Here is a 26,986-nt window from a genome sequence, read left to right as displayed (position 1 = left end):
AGATGTTTGTAGTCTGATATTTCAATTTCCATATTGCTACTGCTAGATTGCAGGGGAACTGTAATGGCACTTTTTAACCTCCAACTTGGCATGTATTCCAGATATATGAGTTCTGGCTGTGCAAAAAGTAGGAGTAACCTGCTGGGTGGTTTCCACCAAGGAACAGACTTTTTGAAGTTTTTCTACCTCAGAGAGAGCACAGGGAAGTCTGATATATAAACTTCTTACTAGACACTCAGGAGAATCTTATTTTTTTTTATTCAGTTTACAGGCTGAATACAGCTTGGCATGTGATAACTTTCTTTAATGTATATATAATATCATTTTAAATTATATTACTATAAACAAATTCTCCTTGAAACAAGTCTACAAAAATCTTCATGAATGGATCCTAAAAATATTAGGTGAGATACTTAATGCTAAAGGCATATTTAACATAAGAAGATTTACATAATGCTCCCTTTGATGTTCAGAGGGTCTATTGAATATCTGCACCGTGATATAAAGAACTGACCAATCATTCAAGTGAAGGTGTATATATTGAGAGGCTCAACTCATTCCAGCATTCTCTGCTTTTCTTTGGGATTTGAGGTGACATACAACAGCTGCCATGAGGTGGGTGGTCTGAAGAAGGACAATTTGTTGGTTTGCTGTTTTGTTTGCTTTAAAGAATAAACTGGACTCTACTTTGAGAATGAAGCTTCAACATTATTGTCATTGTCACGTCAAATATTAACTCCTGAATACATACCCTGTAGGGCTAGCATGCAGATGCAGAGAAATCTTCTGGTGCAGATGTCTGTAGGATCTGCTGAAGATAGTGGATGCTGCTCTGTAACATACTGTCAAAGCCTGTTTACCTGCTGTGCATATTGCTGCAGCTCAGCAGGTGTTTTGCCTCTGCCTTTATTCATATTGATCTTTTATGCTTCTCATATTTTTAAACATGCTTTTAAAATGTGCAGCTACCAAGTTGCTATGTGTTGTGGCACTTATTAGCCATGGTAATATGCAATTCTTTGTTGTGTATGGATTTCTGTTTCTAACATTAGTTCTGATCCTTTTTTAGATCTTTCCATCTTATTAGATGCATAACACTCCAGTCTGGCCCAAACGCTAGCTAACAAAAAGTAAATACTGTTTTTGTATTTTCTGTGCACTTCAAGGAAAGAAGATAACTGCTTGAATACTGTGGCAGTACATCCCGGCCCCCCCCATCCTGCCAGCAGGAAACAAAACTTCTCCAGGAAGGGAGAAGGGGAAGCAAACCCTGGAGGCTGCAGGTTGAAATTTGAACTGGCCAATCGAGATGCGCCAGGTACACCGAGGTGACCCTCCTAGCCAATAGAATTAAATGACCACAGGTCAGATTCGACAGGGGTATAAACGGGGTCCCGCCGGAGGACACGTTGGCAGTCCTCCTCGGAGCAGCGGGTCTGCAGTCGGGGACTCCCCCTCCGGTCGGGGCACCGCCCGAGGTAACTCCTCGAGGGAGAGAGCCCTCAGCTTTTAGGTGAGTGATACGCGCGTTTTGAGCCATCACTTTAAATCTTGGGGGTTCTTAAGTCGGCCGTGTAGTATTAATTCTCTTTACATCATTGAGCCTGTGGTTTTATAAAATGTTACCGGACTTCTAACTAACTTTTGCTGAAGAATAAATCTGAGTTTTAACACCTGTTGGATTTGGTTAGTCGTGCATCCGTAACATATACACATACACGCAGAAAGAACTACAGCTGGATACAGTGTTTTGTCTGTATCAAGTAATTTTCAAATTTCACTGTTTCTGATGTATTAATAGAACTGCATTAACTCCCTCCTGTGTTTATTGTGATGTCCTAGCTACCTATAGTTACTAAAAACCCTATTGAAATCACATTTTAAAACATTTTAAAATTAGTTTTTCAAAATTCATTAAAACATAGTTTCTTCTTCTCTGAAACTAAAAAATAAGTTATTTAAACTCTGTTCCAATATAGCTGTTTTCCTTCTCCTATTGGCTTTAGATAAATATATATTAACACGTACAAACCCAGAAAATTAAATGCATGTATTTGGCCAAGATGCATCTATATCCACATAGGACTGAGAAAAGTGGGCATAATAATACTACACTTTCTTAATGTGGTATCAGTGAAGAACATCCATTCAAATACTATGGCTAGAGAAAGCCAGATGTAGCACTCATGTAAAAATAATTCAGAAAAGAATTCTGTTCGGACTGTGAAAATGACACTTCCCATAAATTCTTTACACATTGTCACACCAGGATTGAGTTGAAGCCAAACAGGCATCTGATTCTTGCTTTGAATACCAGTTGATTGACTGCTGTTATAAACCATTTAATGGGACTCATATTCAAAAGACAGCTGAAAGAATAACTGTCTCATTTTAGCATTCTGAGATGTCAGTAACACAGCAAGTTCAAGAACAGAGATTTAAACAAATATTTTGAAAAAACATTGTCAATATCTACCAAATATACTACTAAACAGCTTTCATTTGTAATGAGTTATTTACCAAATTCCTTAATCAGATACATATTCCAAAATATTCTGAAGTGTATTTGTGAAAAGCGGAGCTTCAATTTTACCTAAATGAAAAATTTCATAGCATGTTAAATAATCTTGTAATTTCTCTTTAAGCATTTGGATGCACATAAATAATATTTGAATGTACATACATGTACAGAAGACATTAGATATATAATTATATACACAGATATAAACATAACTATGAGACATGCATAACACAAGGTAGTAAGTATAATATATTTAGATAGATAAATAGATAGATAGATATGTATAAATATATCTCACTTTGATTTTGACTGCTCTGGATTTTGCAATAGTGCTGTCACTAACTTAAACAGACATCCTACACTTCCTTTCCTCTGTGCTGCCTTTGATTTGTTTTGTAACAGCCTACCTAAGCTAAATAAAGGTGGCCCTAAGAGCAAACAAAAACATTAACAGCAAATGGCATTTGTGAAGTGCCTGACATGTTTAAAGTATTGCATAAGTATTTGTTATGGGTTTGTGTGGTGCGGGTTTTTTTGGTGTCGGGGGAGGGGCTGCAGGGACGGCTCCTGTGAGAAGCTTCTAGAAGCTCCCCCGGCTCCAAGTCGGACCCGCCTCTGGCCCAGGCTGACCCAATCGGTGACGGCGGTAGCGCCTCTGGGAGAACAGATTTAAGAAGGGGAACCCACAGTGAGTAGGGGGATTGGAATGTGAGAGGAACCCGTCTGCAGATACCGAGGTCAGTGAGGAAGGAGGGGGAGGAGGGGCGCCTGAGGAGGTGGATGTCCCTGCAGCCCGTGGTCAGACGGCAGGCTGTCCCCCTGCAGCCCGTGGAGGTGAACGGTGGAGCGGAGGCCCCCCAAGATGGCCGTGACTCCCTGGGAAAGCCCACGCTGGAGCAGCTGGTGACTGAAGATCGGCCCGCGGAAAGGACCCACGCCAGGGAAGTTTGTGAGGAACCACAGCCCGTGGAAAGGACTCACGTTGGAGAAGTTCGTGAAGGACTGTCTCCCGTGGGAGGTACCCCATGGTGGAGCAGGGGACGAGTGAGATGTCCTCCCCCTGAGGAGGAAGGAGCGGCAGAGACAAGGTGTGGGGAGCTGACCCCAACCCCCATCCCCTGTTCCCCTGCGCCGCCGGGGGGAGGAGGTGGAGAGAACCGGGAGTGGATTTGAGCCGGGAAGGAGGGAGGGGTGGGGGAAAGGCATTTTAAGATTTGGGGTTTACTTCTCATTATCCTTGTTTTGATTTGATTGGTAGTAAATTAAATTGATTCTGTTTCTTCCCCGAGTTGAACCTGTGTTTTGCCTGTGACCATAAGTGGTGAGTGATCCCTCCCAGTCCTTATCTCCACCCACGAGCCTGCCTTTGTATTTTCTTCTCATCCCACCATGGCTGGAGGGGGGAGTGAGCGAGTGGCTGCGTGGTGCTTTGTTACTGGCTGGGCTTAAACCACGACAGTATTTAATCATAAGTCCTCAAAACAGTCCTCAAGACCAGTGAGCACTTCCACCAGCAATGCTGCAGCACAGGGAAACAAGTTACCACAAGGCAGAAACCAGGTTGGCACCAAAGCCATACCCAGAGTCCTGGAACCAGCACTAACTTTTAATAGTGCTGTTTATGTAAAGCTAGGCCAAACAACAGAAATTTAGAAGTAGTACTAACTGTTCATGAACACCCTTTGTCTCCAACACAGTGTTAGTTTTACAGCATTAAGAATGAAACAATCCAGCTTGAAAAGTGGCTGAAAACCAGCAGATGAGGCACCAGGTATAACCTGCCTATTAACCAGGTATAGTTTTTATGATTATAAAAAAACCCAATATGTGCTTAGGAAAAATGAAGTATAATGCATTATTCACATGTATTTCTGTCAATGATAAGCCTTTGAAAGATGGATCTTTCCATCAAAATTAGGTCAACTGGAAGAGGTGCCTGGATCAGAAGTTTTCCTTTTATTTTATGCTCATCATACCTTTAAAGGTTTTGCAGAATCTGGGGATGGACACGGTACCTTCATAAAGTCTTCAAATTCTTGAGATTTCTTAGTCCTTAACAATGTATCTTCATAACAAACAGAAGTTTTCATCTTTTTGAGATTCCTTATTACTTAAGGATGAAGACAGGGCTTTCCTTTAAAACTGTCCACACAAGAAAAGATTCCAGTGAAGATGTTTCTATTCAGCTAGTTGGGATGGCAACGGTCTTGGAAGATTTCCCTGATGTTGCATGTTTTGTTCTTTCTTTCTGAGGATATGATCATTCCTTGGTCATGAACATTTTCATTACTAAATCTAGTATGTTTTGGAGTGGGAAACGTTAGATCCACTGAATAATTTGTTTGCTGGAATGATTTCTGGTCAAAATTTTTTTTTTTATATTTCTTTGTATTACCAGAAATCTCAAAAGTGTTGCGAGGTATATGAGAACAAATTTATCATAGTCTTCAAGTAAACATTATATTGCTGAGGCTCCTTGTAAAAGATTTTTCACATTTCTTTCCTGTTATTAGAGGATCCATACAAAAACACATATTCTCTTTTCCTTAAGTAGGCCAAAGTTAAGACTTTGCTTTATTAAGATTTATTAAGACTGTCCATATTCTTGCTGAGATGGAGCTATTGCTCATTGACAACATGCCAAATAGAGAATTGCTCTATTTCTAAATTTCTATTTCTAAAGAAAAAAGACAAAGTTAAGTCTTCACTGAACTTTTAGTATGAATTTCAGTATCCCATGCCTTCTAACATCACTACATTCAACCTTTGACATGACCGCAACAAAGAAAAAATAATCCCAAAAACATAAAAACCAAGCTGTACCAGCACAAAGAAGAGAAAATATAACCCGACCTCCAAAGACCATGACCTGTTCCCTGCTATCCTGCCTTTTGAGACTCACCTCTAACATGACATATATAAAAAATCAGCCTAATTAGGAGAGGTGAAAAAAGCAATTAATATAAAAAATTTTGCATTTTACTGTATTACTACTTGACCATCTTCTCATGTCATCTGATTTCTTAGAGATCTGCAGGTGCAGGAATGGTATTTTTAAAGATATTCCCAACACATCACACAATACATTCCTAGATTTCACGGGGTGACTGCATTTAAGAAAAAATCCTCAACGTTCTCCAGTTATTCCACTTAGAGTGTTTTAACTCATGTTCTTAATATAACTAATAGCAGCCCCAAGATCCATTATCAGCTACTGGGAACTAACCATCACAGAGAGTTTTATCGTACAAGCCATTATCCCATAGTCTCTCAGTCCATAGACCTTCCATGTATACCATCTGAAGTTCCAGCTATACAGGACGTGTGGCAGAATGAGAAGACAAGCCTAGAATATTAATCATAGGGATGTGAAGCTTCTGTTCAGATAAAGCAGGAGGACACAACTGTGATTTCTAGCATTGTAATGATCTAGGCAAGGTGTCTGTACAATGTTTGAAGTCTTGATGGTATTCTGAACAGTTATTATGAAATCCGTTGTACCACTGAAATGCTCTCTGTATATGAATATAGTCCAAGTAAGGTCACATCTCTGCCAAACCACAGACGTTTCACTGAGCTTTAATCATCTATTATTACCACATCTAATCTAACTTAGTCACACAGGCTGTCTTTATAGTCAACAGAGAGATGAGCAGCTCTGGAGAGTGATACATCTCACTTATCTTAAACACTCATTTCAGGATGAGAAATGGAACTGGATTCTGGGGATGGACAGTTGAACACAAACTTTAGCTGTCAGCAAGAAGCACTGCACAGTGTTCCTGGAGAGCCAGGGTTGAAGGACAGACTTCTGTCAGACTCCATGGATATTATTAGAAGAACTGCCTAATATACGCTCCAGAAAAAAAACGGCTTTTCAGGCATATAACTTATAGACACAATTGATATAAGAGGAAAATGATGTACTTACCAAAAACAATAGAGGACTCACAGTAGTAGTAACCATTTGGTTGCTTTTTTTTCAACATGGAGCAAAGATCTAGGCGGTGCAGGATTTCAACTCCAAAATAATGGCTTTTAAAATCTTCATACAAGCTTGAGTCAATTTTTTTCACCTTTAAACAGCAACATAATATTCAATTAGCCATTCCACTAGAAGACTGCATTTTCATATTTAATTCCTATAGTTTTCATTTTAACCAGAGGTATAGTTAGGATGGAAAACTACTTCAAGATGCAAAAAGAATACTGAAGCAATAATGTGCCAAATCTTCTGTTTTAGTTAAGCACTGTCTGCTGCAGAACTTAAACAAGGAAATAAAAGTGTCATTACTTCTCCTTTCTACCCCTCCCTCTTCAGTCCTGTAAGAAACAGTTTGACATACACAATGCTACAACTGCTTTAACTTCCAATGGTTTGCAACAGTCTTCATGGAACATGCAACTGGAAATTATTCTTGCTGTCATCACTGAGCATGCTACTACAAGGAAGAATCTCAAATGTTTGTCCAGGGCAGTTTTCTGGGTCTTTAAAATCACCAAACAGGAAAATGTGGTTGTATTTAACTAGCACTAGACTTTTTATCTCAGTAAATCTAAAAACTTACAGTGATTTATAGTATCAGTATCATTATGTAGTTTTGCATATATGAAGTGGAACATAATAAATATTCTATTAGGCTGTTTTCAGAAAACCTCATTTCAGTAGTTATTTTAAGAGTTTAGGGCTCCTCGTTCCATCATATTGTCAATAAAAATAGATGATCTCTGTAGAAATTCAGTATTTTCTCCTTCAATCTACCTCACAATAATGCTGTTTGCTTTTTAAAAATTGTTGCTATATGCTAAGGGATGTTACGAGCGACTGCTGCCTCCAGCAGCTCCAGCCCAGGGCTCCCTACTGCCTGGCTGCTGGAGCCCAGCCCCACGCCCCAGGGAACCAGGGTCTCTTACGGATGTACCTGCTGCTTTCATGTCCCAGAGACATGCATATCATGCTCAGGGGACATGGACACAGCTGGCTACACAGGCTGCCACAGACAAGGTGCTGCCTTCAACAGCACCCACATACATGGCTCACATGAGACAGAAGTGTGGACAGCCCCCAGCAGAGACAGAAGGTCACTGGTGCAGGCACACATATGACTCTCTCCAGGTTCACAAGCACATGCACATTTGTGCATCCCCCAAGCACTGTCACAGCCCCTCTGTCTGCCTGGCACCCCTGCCCAGATCCCAGGCCTCCTTACCCACCCCACGGGTCCCCTACTTGCCGGCTGGTCCAGCTCAAGGTTTGGTAGTGAACACCCGCACCTCTCACACACACACCGTTTGGGGAAGATATAGACATCTGCCCCCAGCAGCCAGCACCCAGCACACTGCCGTAGTCAGACAAGCGCACCCACCAGCCCCGTTTTACACAGGACTGACCCCTTTTACACCCCATTCTGTCCAGTCCTCCTTCGTTCCTCCCCATCCTCATCCCCTGCACATCGCCCATCCGTTTGCACAGTCCCACCAACACCCTGGACCCTCAGCTTTACATCCCCAAGAGCTGCAAAGTTCCGGTTTGCCTGCAGCTTCTTGACAGGCCATCAATTAGTGTGACTGACAAGGTTTGTTTCTTGATTTTGTGTACTATGTTTGACAGGTTTGTGTCTCTGGGTATTTCGTTTATGGCTTCCCCCTTTCCCTTACTCTTCCATTTGACAAAGTCCTCAACCAGACAATCCTATTGAAATAAACATCCCCACACTTCACATGCCCTTATCAGTCCGTGTGGCTGACCAGCTTTGGCTCTCGGTACTGCCTCCCTTATCATACATTGGTCAAGTTTGTGTCTCTGTATGTGGTGTTTAGAGCCTCCTCCTTTCGTTACTATCCCCTTCTGCACTGAAAAGGTCCTTCACCAGACACCCTAAAGGAGACAGATGCTGTCTCCTTCCTCCCACCCTGACACTATAATCCATTCATGTGAGCATCACGCTCACGCATTTCTTGTGGTGCTTCATTCACAATTACTCATATGCAAGATGGGCTCTCTCTAATTTAGAGACTTTTGGTCATCTTTAGTAAATTAAACTTTTGGTCCCCTAAAGTCTAGTTTCAAGAAGGTCAGAAATGTCTTTCCATTTCCTTAATCTCTGAAATAATGACATCTAGTGGTGGATGTTTTTCATTTTGCATACACAATCTCCTTGGAAGTCTAAATTTATTCCAGCCTCACTGTCATTATTCAAAATTTGATATTCTATGGCTAGATTAGTCTTACGTACTAAGGTTATTTTGAAATTAAATCATCATTCTTTGCTTTTTGGCTGACAGTTCTTTGAAATACATTTAGACATCAATCAGTAATAAAAAAAGACCTTTTCAGCCAGGAGAACACTTGTCAATAATGTGAAGCCTTGAGTACTTGTGGAACAAAATGAAGAAAAGATCAAAATCACTACTTCATGCTCCAATAAAAAAATACCATTTACAAGAGGTTGGGATGTTGCTTGTCAAAAACAGATTGGTACGGTGTGAATCAAATGTTGAATGCTCAGGAATTCAGTTATGCTTGTGATGCACTACTGAAAGATATTTGGAAAAGCAGCCATGGAAAAACTGTATGATATTTTTAGTAACTTGGAGCAATTTCTAGAGCAGTTTGCAATGGTTGCAATGAGATGTGAAAGGATGAAACAACGCAGGTGCATGGGAAGGTCATGGTTCATTTCTTAATTGAAAGGCTCTGGAGCAGTGGAGATGAAAGAGAGGAGTTGTTCCCACATGGGAAAGTTATTGATGCTGATTAATAGAGATATGCTATAATTGCAGGAGGGTGAGAATCAGAGTACTTGAGAGGCCATTTTGAAGCATTTGGTGCTGGAAGGGGAGGAGGAAGACACCTGCTTCTTGAGGAAGCACTGTAAAGGATGCCTGTAAAGGAACATGCTTGTGTAATGTGAGCTGGGAGACGCGTTGCACGTGGAGCTCTTGCAAGACCAGCAGGACACCAAGGAGACAGCATCCAGCAGCCCTGTCATGTCTGTGCCTCCTCTGTATGCAGGCAGGGAAGGTGCGACCTGCCATCCCCAGCCTGCAGTTAAACCCTCCAGCTGCACGGAGTCCCCGTGGCTGTCAGCAGGCAGCCGGGCAGTGTTTGCCCCTTTGTGGGACCAGGGGCATGAAAGCTCAAGTGGTGGCAGGCCTTAACACGGCTGCAAAGCAAGGTGCCCAACGCCCCCAGCAAGCAGCTTCAGTTTCCATGTACCAGACCCAAAGCCAAAATGCCCATCTCCCAGCACCACATGTCCAGCTCTCTAAAGGTGAGGGCTGCATATCCAGATTCATTTACAGCTGCTTGAAGTAGCTCATTAAGTGAACTGCAGAAGCCTCAACGGGTGAAAGAGGTGGGCAGCGGGGAGCCGGGCAGTGGGTAGGGATGGCCGTGGGTCCCACTGGAGCACTGGCAGAACGTGCAGAGGCAGGTCATGGAGACGCAGATACTTGGCAACCCTTGCCGGCTGGCAGGCTGGGCTGCTCAGGGTGCTTCTTCCAGCCACCTCCTCTCCCTTCACCTCAGCCCGGGACTCCGAGGAAGCCGGGGAGGGAGGTAGCGAGAGCCACTCCCAGGGAACGGGGCAGGGCCTGGCAGGAGGATCTCGAGCCCCGGGGCGAGGGGTGCTCCCATTCAGCCAGGAGACTGCAAGGGAGGCTGAGGGTCCATTCCCCGCATGACGGCAAGGACCTGCTGCCGGGAGAGGGCTGCTGTGGGCCCCGGCAGCGGGGGGCGACCGGCGGTTCGGGGCAGGGGCGGGGCGGGGCGAGCTGGCGGCCGCGGGCTGGCCGCGGAGGCGGGCTTCAGCGCCACCGCGCGGCGCCTTCCTGACAGGAGCCGGCAGCGGAAGGGGCTGAGCGCAGGGAGCGCCACGCACCTGCCCGGAGAAGGAGAGGAAGGGGGTCAAAATAAAACTTTTGGGCTGCAAGGAGCCGGAGCAGCCGAGACGAGCTGCCCGTCTGTGGTGAGGAGGGTGAGTAGAGGGGGGAAGAAGCGGGAGAGGGTTGGAAGTGGGTTGCTGACAGCGACTGTGGACTCTGTAGGGGAAACTGGTATGGTTGACCCCTGCAGCAGTATGTTCTGTACTTGTATAGAAACCGGTACTATGTGATGGTGCTGCGTAAATACCGGGGTAGGACCCTGAAACGGTGACCGGTTTATGTGGCTGCATTGTTGTGAGGATCTGTGGTCAGTGCACGTGGGTGTCCCGTACCTCTGAGGGAGGATGATTTTGTACATGTATATACATGTGCACGTACATTACTGTATTTATGGGTATTTGGGCTTACATATATACTTACTAAAATAAAGGATACAAATTAAAACTGTAAAACTATTCCAACGTTGCTGGTAGTTAGCTCAGTTACACCTTGCTTGGAAGCAAGATGGCGGCTGTAGTTATTGGCTGCATCTTTTCACTTGAACAGGCAACATCTGTCTTTAATTCCTGGTAGCTTCTTAGTTTCTCCAGGGTTGGAAGAATGAGTGTTAACCTGCTGTTGTCAATTCCAGTTACTTCTCAGGACTTTTTGGATGAGTTGTGAATAAAAATATCTTTCTCCAACAGAATGAGTGCCACACCAGCCACGAGTTGTGCTCTGCCACCACCACTTGGGCCCGAACAAGAGGAAGAAGAGTGCTCTGAGACACACATGTCTGTTTTGTGGTATGCAGGGCAGCTTGCAATTGCTTATTATGATACAGAAGATTGCTCAGTCTACTTTATGCCTGATATACCTGATAATGAAGACCTCAAGCTACTGCATAAAGTGATTGGGGAAGTTAATCCTCAATGCATAGTGACCAGTGCAAAACAGGACCAGAATATTGCCAAATTTCTGACCAACCTAACAGCTACTGCTGGTGATAAAGATATAAGAAAACCGGAAATTGTCCTGTTTCCTAACATGGATTTTGGCCTAGAAGTCAGCAAGCAACGGATCCTATCCAGGCAATTTCCATTTATCCCATCTCATATGACTGCAACAGAGAAAATTCTCTACTTGTCCTCAGTCATCCCTTTTGAGAGCACACTCATGATACGAGCCCTAGGGGGACTCCTTAAGTTCCTGGACAGGAGAAGGGTTGGAGTTGAGCTTGAAGAAAGCACTATTGCAGTTCCTATTTTGGCCTTCAAAAAGTTTGTGTTGTCAGATATTGTGAATATGGACCAAGACACTTACTGTGTCCTGCAGATATTTAAAAGTGATATCCATCCTTCTGTGTACAAGCTGTCCAGTGGATTAAAAGAAGGATTCAGTTTATATGGAATTTTAAACCGGTGCAGGTGCAAATGGGGAGAAAAACTGCTGAGGCTGTGGCTCACACGACCTACTCGGAACTTGACAGAGCTGAACAAACGGCTAGATGTTATCCACTTCTTCCTGCTGGCTCAGAACCACGAAACAGTCCTCACCCTTCAAGGTTGCCTCAAGAATATTAAAAATGTGCCTCTTATTCTAAAAAGAATGACTCTTTCCCACACAAAAGTTAGTGACTGGCAAGCACTCTATAAGACAGTGTACAGTGCAGTGTGCCTTAGGAACACATGTCGTTCCCTGCCCAACAGTATTGAACTCTTTCAGACTATTTCACGGGTCTTTACTGATGATCTGCACTACATTGCTAGTCTAATCAGCAAAGTGGTCGACTTTGAAGGCAGCATCTCAGAGAACCGCTTCACTGTTAGACCCAATGTGGACCCCACCATCGATGAGAAGAAACGGAAGCTGATGGGACTGTCAGACTTGCTTACAGAAGTGGCACGAAAAGAATTGGAGACCTTGGACAATCATATTCCCTCCTGTTGTGTGATCTACATTCCTTTGATTGGGTTCCTTCTCTCCATTCCACGGCTACCAACTATGGTGGATAAGAGTGACTTTGAAATCGAAGGCCTGGACTTCATGTTCTTGTCAGAGGACAAACTGCACTACAGAAGTGCTAGGACTAAGGAGCTAGACAGCCTACTGGGTGACTTGCACTGTGAGATCAGAGACCAGGAAACACTTATTATGCACCAGCTGCAGACAAAGATCTTGGAGAAGTCTGAAGTACTTAGCAGTGTGATTGAGTATACTGCACACCTAGATGTGCTACTAGCTTTGGCAATGATGGCCCGGGAGAATGCCTACTGCCGGCCACGTTTTACTCACCGCCATGGCTTCTACATCAAGGATGGAAGACATCCACTCATGGAACTATGTGCAAAGACTTTTGTGGCCAATCCTGTGAACAGTGGCGAGGCTACCAGGCGAATAAAGATCATCACAGGGCCCAATTCATCTGGAAAGAGCGTCTACTTAAAGCAAGTAGGTCTTATAGTATTCATGGCTCTAGTTGGCAGTTATGTCCCTGCCACAGAGGCAGTGATTGGAGTAATTGATGGGATTTACACAAGAATCCACAGTAGGGAATCAGTTTCTGTAGGGCTCTCCACTTTCATGATTGATCTTAACCAGGTTGCCAAGGCAGTAAACAATGCTACTGAGAGGTCCTTGGTACTTATTGATGAGTTTGGTAAAGGGACCAACACACTCGACGGCCTGTCCCTTCTGGCTGCTGTCCTGAGATACTGGATCAGTCAAGGAACACAGTGTCCGCAGGTCTTTGTCTCCACTAATTTTCATAGTTTAATGCAGCTAGAACTCCTGCCCGACACACCTCTTCTGGAGTACCTGACCATGGAGACCCACCAAGATGGAGATGAGTTGATATTTTTCTATCAGATCAAAGAGGGCATTTCCACTGTTAGTCATGCTGCCAACATTGCTGCATTAGCAGGAATGCCAGCCAAAATTATTGAAAGAGGAGTGGAAGTGTCAGAACTGATTCGCAATGGAAAAGCTATCAAATGTATTGATCATCCTTCAAAAGGAGATCGGATGGAAAAATGCAAGTCTGTTGTGGAAAAGTTTCTTTGCCTAGACCTTGATGATCCCCATGTAGACTTAGAAGAGTTCATGCATAAAGAGGTGCTGCCTTCTGCAGCCTCAGTCCTGTAACAGGGCTATGTGTAAAAGCATAGATTACATCATTATCTACCATGTTCAGTAGGAGAGTTTGGTAATTTAAAGAATGATCGCTGTGACTTAACACCTCACACTACATTCAGCTTGTAGCAAACTGTCTATAGTTATCTCCTTTCTTCTTCTTGTTTAAAACACATACTGTAGTTACATACCTCTGCAATATGGTGTATGATATGAAAGCAGGAAGACTGAAAGAAGAGAATTTAAGAACCTCTTCCAGCTGTTGGGTCACTCTGTGCATTTTCTGCCCCTGTTGCTAGATCTTCAGATTAAAAAAATATAGTAGAAAAATCACAAAATATTTCTGCTGGTCTCATAAGACTGTGAAAGCAAAGTGTTTATTATTTTGTATTGTGCCAAAGTGATCATTTCAGCCATTTTAGGATCAGTATCAAAGATGCCAAGTAAGTGTGTGCTTCAGACTCCCATATCAGCAAGTGACAGTTGTCACAATACAAACCACTGACATAGAGGCTGATAAATGGAAATACAGAGGGATTTAATGAGCTCTGCAGCTTTTCTTATACCAGCATTTCTGTCCAAAATACCAGAGATCCTAGGAGTTACTATAAAGAGAATGCTGGAGGTCAGAATCAGCAGGGACTGACAAATGGGAGAAGTGCTTTGGTTTTACTGAGAATCCCTCTCTTCTCATAAGGTCCCATAAGGTGCAATTATGTATCTATGCCATACGGGTATAAATAAAAGCAAAATTACAAATCTAGGAAACTGAAAACTACTAGGGATGTAAGACAGAAATTCACATTTTATACTCTCTTTTCAAGTATTGAGTAAAACTTAATATTAAAGGAATAATACCAGAAGGGGAGGATTCCTTTTCACTTCCCTTGTCATGCAGAGCACTGTCACTGAACACAGTATTTGATGTATGCATATGCAACAAAAATTCATTAACAAATTAATGAAGCAGGAGACATGATATGTAAGTACTAAAGAAGTAATAACCTTTCCTGCAACGAGATAAGTGACTGAGATTCCTTAGAACCAGAAGAGAAACAGAAGAGACATTAAATAGCTTATTGTCTGACTGCCCAAACTTGCTGTAACTGCTTACGGTATGACTAATAAACGACATCAGCAGATATACTACATCTCTCTTCAGCTACATTTGATTTCAAGAAGCCAAAAATATTAACGTCGCATAAATTGAGAGAAAATTTACATGAAAAAAAAGTAATTACCTTCATAATTATCAGTATTAAACATCTTATCTGGTATGTCTCGCTGAAGATAGCAAAAAGATGAATGTGAGTGCACATCAAAAAGATTTTAATTTGGAAACACTGCTTTGGGTTTGATTCTGTGTGGAATTTCCTCCTTTATGATGAAGGAATTATTATTATTATTACAAAAGAAGTACCTTATGTTATGTCTATATGAAATTAGGATAGTGGCAAAAGTTTAACATAATTTACATTAAAAAATACAAGAATAAATTACTGAATCATGCAGTTACTGCTACTTCCAGTGCAATCATAATAATACTTTCTGCAAAATAATATCTAGCATCTGGACAATGTTACCACTGAAGTTGAATGGTAACAGTGAATCGGGCCTTGTACAACACTTGCAAGTGTTGTGAATACAAATGGATTTTTCTCACTAATAAATTCTCTTTTACTAATTATACATACAGCATTCTAAAGATATACTGTGCAGAAGAATATAATTTATTAAATACTCATAAATTATATTTTGGGCATTTTTTCTTGTCAACCACTGTCTAGGCTAAGGATATACTTGTTACTAATTAAGCAGATGCCATCAGAGCAATTCAGCTGTCAGTCATCTTCTACTTATGAAATTCATTTCACAGTATTTGCAGTTCTGGCAGCACTAGGTATCAAAGGATCTCCAAATGTCACACAGCATTTATCAAGTGTGCCTCACAATGCGCTCTGAAATAAACAGCAGTCTGGACAAATGAAAAACAGAGGGGTTGCGACTAACCTGTGGCAACATAGCGAGCTAGCAAGGGAAGCAGGAATAGAAATGCTGTCTTCAAGTGCAGAACTCCAGTTGCTTCTTTCATAGTGTTTGATTGGGTTCTTTGTGTAGAAGATAATGATTCTAACCCAAGATCCCTATCATTCAAACAACTGTGGAAATCGCTAAACAGGTGCAAGTAAATCACATCCCTTTATCTCCTTCCACAAGGACAACTAGAGGCACATTGTACCTCCTTATTTTGGGGAAGTTTTCAGTGGCACATTTGATCTCAGAATTGTCCAACTAAGCACAAAGAATAAGTTGCTCCCACTTCTGAGTAGGTAAGATCTTTAACCTGAGAAGTTGAAGAGGGTACAGTAACCCAGATAGCTCTTTTCTAACCCACTTTATCTCACATTTTTATCCTTTATTAATGTCTGTTTCCAAGTTTTTTGCATTTACCATTTTTAGCTTAATGCTGTGCCTTCAAAGTGGAAAGCTGATTTCTTGAGATCTTTATTAATTTTGAATTCTCAAACTCTTTGCTTTGTAAATATCAGCAACAATTTGGGAGAGTTAAAATCTTTTCACAATATATGCATTTCAAAAATGCCTGTAGCTATATTAAGGTTTGAAAAACAGGTTTATTTATTTTTTCCCAAAAGATAACTTTAGTGGAATTTAGATGTCATTATGAGGAGAGTGGCTTAACAGAGTATTGCTTCAAATAAGGAAACTTATATTTAAAAAAATATTAATAAAGTTATAAAGCTATAGCTGTGAACTATACTCAACTACTTTAGTTCTATTTTCTCTTTTATATGCTTTCTCATGTAACCTTCATCCACTCCCCCTTTCTTGTTTTTAATACTGTTGTATGATCTGAAAATGCAGTTAGACATTATATTAAAACGTACTACAAAATAGTTATTCCTTTTATGTTTCATGTTTTTATTTATTGTTTTTAGTAAGTGCATGGACACAATGAAACAAAAAATGATAGTAAAGACCGATGTTTATGCCTGACAGTGGATTGACAGAGAAAAATTTACAGATTTTTAATATATAGTATCTTTCTATACAGTGTATCTTTAGAATACCATATGCATTATCGAGCATTATGGAGCACTAAGGAAGATCATTTGGAATGACACTGACCTGGTTCTGTCAGCAGCAGTATCAGAACACAGAAAGTATGCATCCTGGCTAATAGTTCATATAAGGTAGATAAATGTAAACAAAACAAACAACCAGCCAAAAACCAACCAAAAAACAGAATGGCAAAAAACCCACCCTGATTGTCTCAGATGTTTTAACTGAAGAGTTAAATTACTGAACAGCTGATATTCTAGAAGAGCTGTGAATTTTTAAAATGAATGTTTTAAAAAACAACTGTTAATGCAAGCAAAAGCTTATGTGAGCTTACAAATTTAATAGTTGTAATATACCACCTACAACCTGTGGACAAGTCCTTATTTCTGTTTCAGAGCAAGTATGTGTGCCCTTGAGGTTTCCTGATGTATCTCAAATCTCACTGCCGCCTTCCAACTGATTTCACAATCCTACTTAATTAAAATATGCACCTTCAGCATTTTTTAGAGTTATTTCTAATGAAATTTTAAAGTATTTTTCTTTAATGCTTACTATTAAGGAAAAGAATCAACTTAAAATATTTATATTATGTACTTTAATTCTTACTTAAAAATATTTTTTTTTATTATTTTCCTGGTTAATGTTAAAGGATCATGTAAAACATTCTATACAATGTCAGCAAAATAATATATGGAGATACACCTTATGTTAAATAATACAATATTACTGTTAAATTAGTATGAAACAAAAAATGAGATACACTAGTATTGCTTCTATATATCACCACAGCTATAACCTACTTTTATGTATTTGTGTATTTTGTCAAAAAAGCTAATAAATAGGCAAGAAATAACTGCCTGCAAGAGAGATTATAGAAGATGTGTTTCATCACTACTCTGAAATTCACCAAAGCATATTCAATAGAGGGAACTGACAGTCTGCCTATTATGCATAATCCAAATATAAATGCCACTGCTATTTGCTTATTTGCTCCTATACAGTAACAAAACAAAACTATCCAAACAAACTGCATGCATATAATCTATACCCTAATAATTATTCTGTAATTTTGAACAAGTACTTTCATCCTTTGGTCTTGCCTAGTTTCACAAAAGAAAATAGACCATGATATTACTGTACTGAGAATATCAAGAGTGGCAACTTAAAGTACAGTACAGGACTACTGTTTATAGGGTAGATGTACTAATTATTTTTTCTAAAAAAAAAAAAAAATCAGTATTTTAAAGTCTTACCTCTTCAGCTGGTTACAAAGTAGAAAGTATGATGCTATAGCATAAGCAACTCCTTTGTTCATCTCCAAATTAAACTTTCTAGACTGCTGCTGAGCTATGTGAAATGTGAGCTCACCTGCTTACGTAGCTGTGTTGATTTTGACAACTTCATGAAGGTCAGATGTGGTTTAAAAGCTCTTTCTTCTCCTGCAAAGATGCCCTTTTCTTGAAATATCTTCTTCATAGTCTCTGAGGGAGGAGAAAAATGTAGAGGTACAAAGATATTACATGATACAATGCTTAAAAATGTGCTTTCAACTGAGTCACAGCTGCTCCACATGGAAGAAACAAGATGATGAGTACTAAAAGGCAGAGAGATTTCTAGTTAACTTCAAAGGTACATATTATTTCATGTGAAAATAGTCTTATATTTGCAGTTAATATGGGTCACAAATTTGGCTTTACTAAAATAATGGCAACTAGAAAGCTGTCCATGCTGTCTGCTTTTGCTGTCAAAATAGGAACTTGACATTAGAACTGTTCAGGAGTTACCCTCCCTGCAAGTTTTAGAAACTTCAGGAAAACTCTGAGTATGTAACAGAATTGTCTCTCTTCAAAAACACTATTCTGTTGTGAGTTCTATTATCTGTATTTGGGTAATCTCCCACTCAGACCAAAGGAAATCTGAAACTGAAAGCTCTAAATTCTGGCACTGGATTTGCATGGCGGAATAAGAGAACATATCAGGTATATTGATGATTTTTGTTTGTTTTTTTAAGCTTCACTGTTGCCTTCCAAGCTAATTTCCTATTTTTAATATATACTTATATCTGTCTATAGTCCAGGCCAAAGAAACTCTACTACACTGACCTAGTTGACTATTTTCCAACTCATCTGCCCAATGTAATGTTTCATTTCTTGGAAATAAATTTCAGTATAACTTTTGAATTATGTTCCATATTTCTTTTAGCTGAAATACTTTACATGAAAAATTCCTGTTATAATTCTGAAAAAAAGTTTAGACAAAATTGATAAAATCAAAATAGAGGGAAAAAAAAATCAATCCTATCACATGAATTTAATCAACCCTTACCATAACGATGTATTTGCATTTAACAACTGTAACAGAAAGGTCCAGTGCTTTATTCTCCCACCTGGAAGAAAATGCATTACACTGGGAAGCAAACAGCACAGCCGGCTGAAAAAAAATAGGGAAGACCCAAGGAAGAGGAATATAGGCATATAAAGCTGGCTAGCATAAGTCTGCCAGTTCACATTCCTGTAACACGTCATTGCAGAGTCCTTACTCTTACCATTTTTTGTTTTCTATACTATTTGTGAGCTACTTTGAAATCACACTTAAGAAGAGATTTTACAAGTTTATGCATTACTTTGCAATAGAAAAGTTCTAGAAGAAGCTCAGACTATTCACTTGGGACCTGGAGATCAAAATTCACTTCTCTTTCTCTGCTGCATAGGATTTATAACCTTAGGCTCCACAGTCTATGCAAAAGTTGGGATTTTGAAAGAAGCCATGGAAATCGAAGACCCAAATGCCATCTCTTAAACAGGCCCACTTGAAAATTCTCTTTCAACCTTCACTCCCCACTTATAAGATGCTGATGCATTTTACAAGAAAGAATTAGCCCAACCTTTTATTCTAACTCACAGGATGCTGAAAGCACAACCAGATTAAAACTTGTAAAGCATTTACACAATGGTAATAGGGGTGATATTACTATGGCAGATGCTGAAAATAACCTACCACAATGGCTGAGGTGGGAAGGGACCTCCAGAGGTCCTTTGGTCCAACACCCCTGCTCCGGCAGGGCCACCTAGAGCCACTTGCCCAGGACTGTGTCCAGCCAGTTTCCGAATAACCCCAAGGAGGGAGGCTCCACAACATCCCTGGGCAACCTGTGCCAGCACTTGGTCACCCTCAGAGTAAAAGAGTGTTATCTGAAGTTCAGAGGGACCCTCCTGTGTTTCAGTTTGTGCCCGTTCTCTTTCTGTCTCCCTTGCCCCATTTATGTATATCTGTATATACAAGCATAACTGCTGTATAGATCTATAAATCTATGTATCTAAATCTATACAGCTATGTATCTAGATCTATAGACCTACTATATAGCTATGTATATATATACAAGTACAGCTTACCTACTTGTATTATTTTAAATTGCTATAGCTATGAATCTATACACAAATACAGCTTACCTACTTGTATTATTTTAAATTGTGTCTGGGGGAAACATTTCTATATTTACACTGAATCCCCACTAAGCTATTGTGCAGCTGTGCACACAAATGCTGCTGAACAACAGATTAATGTATCAAAACAGAAGGCTACAAATAAATGTTTGCTGCTTCTTCAAACTGAGAAAGTTCAAATTAAGTCATTTAGTTATGCTGTGCATGTATTTCCATGCATCCAACAGCCTGCTTATTTTCTGATGGTAGCAAGCTAATAAAATGTTACATTTATTTAAAACTGAAATTATCTGTAACAAAGCCATTTTCTGGTTCCTGTGTTTGGTTCTCTGAACTGCATCATTTGGGGACTCATTGACTTTGATGTTTCAGCAAAGGATTTGTCTTATCAAAACCAGGTTTACGCTACCTTGTGATATTCTGACTCAGTCTTGTGGATTGTAGTCTTTTTACTCCCCTAAAAGCTCAAATTCTTTCTGCCATCACATCCTATGCCAAGCAGTGTCTTACCTCCCACTCTGCAATTAAGATCTCTGCTGGTGAAGATCTGCACCTCTAAGGGTGTCCCCCTAACTCCAGTAAGAGCTTACTCTCAGACCAGTGGTTTGCCAATGTGCATCTGATCACAGAATTTTAAACCCAGTGTTTTCAACAGGGTAGACTGATCATATGGCATTATAAATGTGTGTTACAGTGGGATAGCAGGGCACCTACACTTTACACTGCTGAACAGCAACCACATGGCCTGCATGTCTTCACTTTGTGCTAAAGAGCTTTGTTCAGTATCTGCTTGTATTTATCTTTCTAAATTCATCTTTTTTTCATACCTGGCAATTCTAATCAAGAAAAATATAATGAAAAACTGGGTCAGAGGAAAGAAAGCATAACTTCAGCAAGAGATTGCAGTTTTAACTTTAACGTATGTGTATGTGTGTGTGTCCATGCATGTTCTTATGGTGATCAGACTTCTCACACAGCTTTGTCATGGCATAGACGTATGAAACATCACAGGCTCAAGAGATTGGCCACACTTGCTGGTACTACAGATAGCCCCAGTTTTGCAGTATTTGATACTTAGGGAAAGTGTGACATTTTACTGGTTAAGGTGACTTACGAACATAATTAGCACAATGTTTCCTTCTTCAAAGACAAGGAAAACAGAAAGAAATCCAAGTAGATGGAAGGGAAAAAAAAAGAAACAAAGGGAAATGTTTTCCTGAGAGCACAGGAAGGTTAAAAGATAATGTAATGCTATTAATATCCATGCAGCTCTTTGAAGAAGTGGCCACAGAAGGGTTTTAAAAGAAATAGGGAAGGAAGCATGGATGCTGTGGGCGAAAGTTCCAGCCTTATGGGACAGCATGAAAGTGGATTTGAAGACTGAGCAAATACACGAAGGTTTAAGTTTATGATGGGGATTGCCTGAACTGAAAGAAATTAGAGGCCAGTGACAAGAATCATAGACAGACAATGTCCATGGGTCTTAACAAATGAGGATCTGCTGTCTTTCCCCCAGACATCAACATTACTAGCTAGATTGAAAAATCAAACAAGATCTGTGTTTTCCCTTATTAGTCTCAAGCTGACCAATGTTTGCAGCTTCAAAGTATACCCTAGAAAAGTTAAGGCTAATTTTTACAAGCTCAGTGACTTCCTGGAACAAATTTTTGGAGGGCTTTCAGACCCTCTTTCATGCAATTTGAAGTACTCTGCAATACCATTTTGTACCTTACTTTTATAATGTCAAAATTGCTGAATGTCATCTGCCTCTCTTACATTGGATATGGCTGAATCCATTAGACAACTGTTTCCCCATAATTAGACTTGAAATGTGATATATGAAACTCACTCAGAACCACTATATACTGGAAAGGCTCAAAAATTCAACAGCTAGATCAATACAGAATGTTTCACAGAAAATTGCACACTGAGCCATATTCTGTAATAAAAATGGCCCTCTTCTTTTCCAAGATTTTATTAGATATGGAAAACTGCTATATATGTAAATTTTATGGCAGTCTATTGATTTCTGCTTGTCTCTAAACCATGTTCCAAGAAAAGAATCATTGGGGTTTTTTTCTGCTGGTTATATTCATCACTCAATACAGCATATATATATTTGCTGACATAGGTAATTATATTGTTGAGACAGTAGAACATTGCCACTTCCAAGTTTAGAGCATGCTTTGCTTCCTGCTGTGGATGAGCCAAGTTTCTACACAGCCCAGTATCTGCCACACACATTAGTAGGAACTATAACTAATGGCACATGGTCTAGAAGAGAACCTAATGTCACAGCAGTACATTTTCAATGCAACTGTTATGGATTTGGACTAACAGCTTTTTGTTCACTTTGTACATATCAGTTGTTTTAATGGAAAATTACAAGAGTTTTGAGTTCTCAATTTTTACATCATGTGAAATGACTTAAGAATAACTGAGAAGAGGCAAAATTCATTTATCTTAGCTTCAGCCATCTGGAACTAAAGTGAACTAAATTAACTGAATTAAACTATTTCCGTAGGCTCTCTGAAGTCAGGGCAATGTAACACACCCTAAAATAGATGCTAAATGTGTGGTTTCATAATCTTTAAAGCTCATAAACCACCATCCTTGCCACAACAGGCTGTTCTCCAGCTCCATGCTTGCCACTGCTTCTATCTTTTATGCTGACAGTCATGTAACTAAACAGTAAACTGCACTGGCAAACCGAATAGGTTAAAAATTAGCTGGCAAAGGTAAAACATTAATTTAACCACAGTTGAATTCACCATGTGGCTGCACAAATCCCCAGCACAACAAAATGGGCCAAACTACGTTGGTATCGTGGCAATGCCAGCTTATGCTTGAGTAAAGCTGTAATGTACCTAGAGAAGATGATGGGCAGTATGACACCCTTTCCATTTCTCTCTCTCTAGTGCGGACTGTTAGGAAAATCAATTTAGTGAGATTAGACTAAAAGTCCTTTATATAAAACTAAAGTTAAAGGAAATGACTAGTTAGGTGTACTATGTGTCTGTCTAGTACAGTCCTAACTGTATTAAAATATGAAACCCAACAAATCAACATTTCTTAAAAACAAAGGACCAAAAGGAAATGAAATAGTTATCTGCATAAACAGAAAAGTAACTTTTTTGTTCATGAAATACAAGCTCCCCCTCATGGCCAGACCATAACATGCATCATTCATCCATAAAACCAAAATCTGCAAATCCTGTGGGTAAAAAGGAGGATTCACTTATTCACTTTTATCAGCTTCAAATAGCATTCGCAATATAATTATAAAAATGAAAATCAAAGCCAAACAATTCATTAAATTTTCCAGATTCAGTTAGTACTTCAAGTATTCTGTAATGTATGTAGCAAAGCACAAGAAATGGATTTTTCAAAAGTCATTGTAAGTGTCTATGACACTTTTAGCTCAGAATTTCTAAAAAGACTTGGACAAAGAGTGATTAAAATACTCCTCAAACTTCTGTCATAACAGTTTAGCACTATTCCGGGAAGATAATTATATGATGCTCATGTCTTTTAATGGATTGTTGGGAAATAACTAGGAAATCACAACAAACAGAAGATCCATATTAGCTCTGCTTTTCCTGAACTTTTGTCGCTGGCAAACTTATATTTACATTGGTATTAGCAAACATGCACTTACCATTATAATGCTGTACCACATTCAGATGTTATTGGTATCAAACAAATTTCCATATAATTTATGGAAGTAAATGGACTCTTACAAGAAGCTAATTTAAGTTCATATATTTTCTATTGCTTGTGTTATCAATATTTCTCTTTCAACATTCATGCAGAACACAAAATAACACACAAAGTCAAAATTCACCTTAGAGCATAGCAGAAACCAAACAATCTTGAAGTAGCAAACCAGTAATTCTGTAATAAACTAAACTTAGGTCTTGGAAAAAACAAACCAGCTACAGAATCTCTCTTAACTGTTCCATAGACAACAACAGAATGATTAACATCCTGCAGGCAATACTGTGTATTTTTTTTTCTTTCTGCCAGCTTCAGTTCTAAAATTGCAATTTTCTAGGGACACAAGTTGTATCACAGGCAAGCTGTACTGGGAGCCAGAATAAACTTGTGACAATTAATTCTGTCAAACATATATAACCTTACAGCAGTATATATGAAGAGTTGATAGCAATCTTCACACAGATCCTGACAATAGCAGCCCAACAGAAAAGAGTTTCCAATATTTTCTCTTGTGGCTGTCTCTCTAAAATTGTGTATTCAGGATACTATCCACAAAGCAGGAATACTAGCCATAATTTTGACATAGAGCCTTTTTTGAATTAATATACGAAATGTATTACAGAAAATAAACTCAACAGCACATTTCTGCTAATATGATTCTTTACATTAGAAGGTATATTTATTGTGTGAAGTACAGCCCAGAAAGTACTACATGGGTCTTTTCCCCAAAATGCCTTCAGTAGGAGGTTTGGCCCTTAGAGGACTGTCTGCTAATGTTTTGTAAAAACTGTATGCAAACTAAAATGTGTTGCAATTAACTCTGTAAGTGTACTCTTAAGTTAAAGGAAATATACATGTGATACACTTGGGGGAGGGGGGAGAATCCTAATGACTCTCTTGTTTACCTCATCAGTTCTGAAGAGTTTACATGGATTCTTTTGTCTAGTATTATTTCATATTTCAAATTGCACTGCCCTGAAGAACATTTGTGTAATAAGAAATTATCTATTTTTATCAGGTTATTTATAGGAAATTCTTTGCGATTTAATCTAATGAAGACATACATAGAAACTACTTAGTATATTCATTTTCTTCCTACTCACACCTGGCCTTTCCACTAATTTAATATGTAACTAAGCTAACTTTTGAAACATACTTTATAATCTTCAGTGTTACATAATTACAGACCTAAAGACTTTTTTTCTGGCACAAGCCTCAATACAAAAACTGAATTTGCTTTCATGAATTATAGGTTACCTGTTATGAAATAATAATAGCAATTCCAAGAAGGCACAAAAACATACCCTGAAATCAGCAGCAATTCAGAAGTTATGGCTATGACAGTCGCTAAGAAGTGTTAAGACAGCATGTTTCAGAACTAAACCCAGACAAAACAAACATCACTTTATAAGTCTAGAGAATGAACGACAGGCCTAAGGCCAAAAAATGATCCCTGAGTTGGCAAAAGTAAGCACTGAAATATGAGACACTTTTACTAAACAGCAGTGTTAAGTGAAAATAATAATATACAGCTGTAGTTCTAATATAAATGAAGAATGCTCACTAGTGAGTATCAGTAGTAACGCTTTACAAAGAAAACATAGGTTTGCTTGTTTGCTAAATTTGACTGTACTATGCAGTTTGCCTACTAGGAAGGACTATCAAACTGAAAAACAAAGGTCGAAATCTGATCTCATCATTACTTGTCTAATCCTGATTAAAATCTGGTTCACTAGTCTAAGATGTGTAGAAAATCACTTATAATGAACTCCTTTATTTCCTGTACTTAAAAGATATTTGGCTCTCCACGTCTAGCAACTTCAATTATATTGGAGTTCTTAACCATAAACTTCTCAAAATCAAAAGTTACTGTCACTAACAGGAGCCATTCATCTCCTTTCACAAGAGGTATTGAAAGGGAATGCAGTTTATGACTTATCTCACTGTTTATAAAACAGGATACTTACAATATTCTGTCACCTTTAAAAGAAATCTAATGACAAACTCGAAGACAAGTATGAGGAAGCATATCGTCCAAAGGACTGAAGAAATACTTGGTAGATTCAATCTTTGAAATAATTATGGTATTATTTGACAGCCAAAGCCTCCCTGGAACTGTAAGAACTGTTCGATTTCTACCATACTGAATGTTAGAAATACTTCTCTATCAATAACCAATATTCTCTATCTTATGCCCAATAACAGCATAAGCAATTTGGTAAGCTGAAAAGTTTACAGTCTTCTATTCAACCTTTCTTTAAAATGCAAGTTAAAAAATACTAAACATTTTCTAAAGGCACTTCAGAAATTAAACTAATGAAATGCTAGAGAAAGCACTGTAGAAATAAAGACTTCTTCCATTTTTTCTCTGTACTGGACTGCAAAGAGGTAGCGTGACAGCAGCAGTCTTTGCTACTCTGCAAAATGTCCTATATGGGTTATTGCACTATTAAAAAATGATGTGACTTCACATTCCTCAGAGCACAAAAGATAATTCATCAATACTGAAAAACTCTTTTAAAGAGTCTTTCCAAGGAATAGTTGGAATTGCCAGGATAGTTTTAAAGGACACCAATGAATTATAGACAGTACTGTTCTCTGAGAATTTTTATTTACTATCTGTAAACAACATAGTTTAAGTATAGACTTAGAGACAAAAAACTCCACTCTACCTTGTTTTGGTCCAGGTACTGACTGCTGTTTCTCAGCTGGTATAAATTAACTGCTTTTAATTTATAAATTCCTACTGACTTGAACTGCATCTTTAGATGCATTTTATCTGACTGGCAAAGGCAGTGGCCTTAGCTCCACCATTAAGACAGAACTGAGAGTTTTGCTCTTGAAGTGAACATGTGGGTGCATATGCATAGTAGCATGTACCTGCCACATCTTTCAGTAACTTCCTAATTGCTAAAGGCGTTTAACATTGAACAAGCCACAGACTGGTTCCACAACTGCTCCAAAACAAATTTCAGGCTAAAGCAGCATGGAATCCAACTCCATTACTCTGGCAAATGAGCCATGTCCTCCTGAATTCCCCTTATCCTCCAGGGGTGCAGAGAAAGTCCAGATTTTACTTTATACATATATGGAAGTGTATGTATAAAGTACATATACATACCTATACATATATGTGTGTGTGTGTGTGTGTGTGTATAGGCACTTATACATGTGGGAGTGGTAAGTTACAGTTAATTCACTGAGATGTAAGAGTGATACGTATAAC

The 26,986-nt window shown here is 39.4% G+C and overlaps 2 protein-coding genes across 10 annotated transcripts in view; one reads left to right on the top strand and one right to left on the bottom strand.

The window, feature by feature from the left end:
- Positions 1 to 26,986, bottom strand: part of AKAP7 (A-kinase anchoring protein 7) — a 90,476-nt gene that overhangs the window by 47,740 nt on the left and 15,750 nt on the right. For all 9 annotated transcript variants that reach the window (XR_008234760.1, XR_008234761.1, XM_052784360.1 and 6 more), the window contains exons 6-7: positions 17,969 to 18,081; positions 6,453 to 6,597 (exon numbers count right to left, since the gene is read on the bottom strand). Coding sequence is in view for 7 of the 9 variants with exons in the window: in XM_052784360.1 (XP_052640320.1) it covers positions 6,453 to 6,597; positions 17,969 to 18,081 (258 nt within the window). In the remaining 2 variants the exon portion in view is untranslated. The remainder of the gene's footprint in view (positions 1 to 6,452; positions 6,598 to 17,968; positions 18,082 to 26,986) is intronic.
- MSH5 (mutS homolog 5) lies at positions 11,095 to 13,805 on the top strand. The gene has a single exon (XM_052784364.1). It carries the CDS (start codon positions 11,096 to 11,098, stop codon positions 13,529 to 13,531), a length of 2,436 nt encoding a protein of 811 aa, XP_052640324.1. The 5' UTR covers position 11,095; the 3' UTR covers positions 13,532 to 13,805.

The sequence above is a fragment of the Harpia harpyja genome, chromosome 4, assembly GCF_026419915.1.
Source record: "Harpia harpyja isolate bHarHar1 chromosome 4, bHarHar1 primary haplotype, whole genome shotgun sequence".
NCBI classification, from domain to species: Eukaryota; Metazoa; Chordata; class Aves; order Accipitriformes; family Accipitridae; genus Harpia; species Harpia harpyja.
This window is presented reverse-complemented; position numbering and strand designations above follow the sequence as displayed.

Bases quoted from the DNA above. Each gene is read 5' to 3' on its own strand.
- MSH5 (XM_052784364.1), top strand. From the start codon at position 11,096: ATGAGTGCCACACCAGCCACGAGTTGTGCTCTGCCACCACCACTTGGG.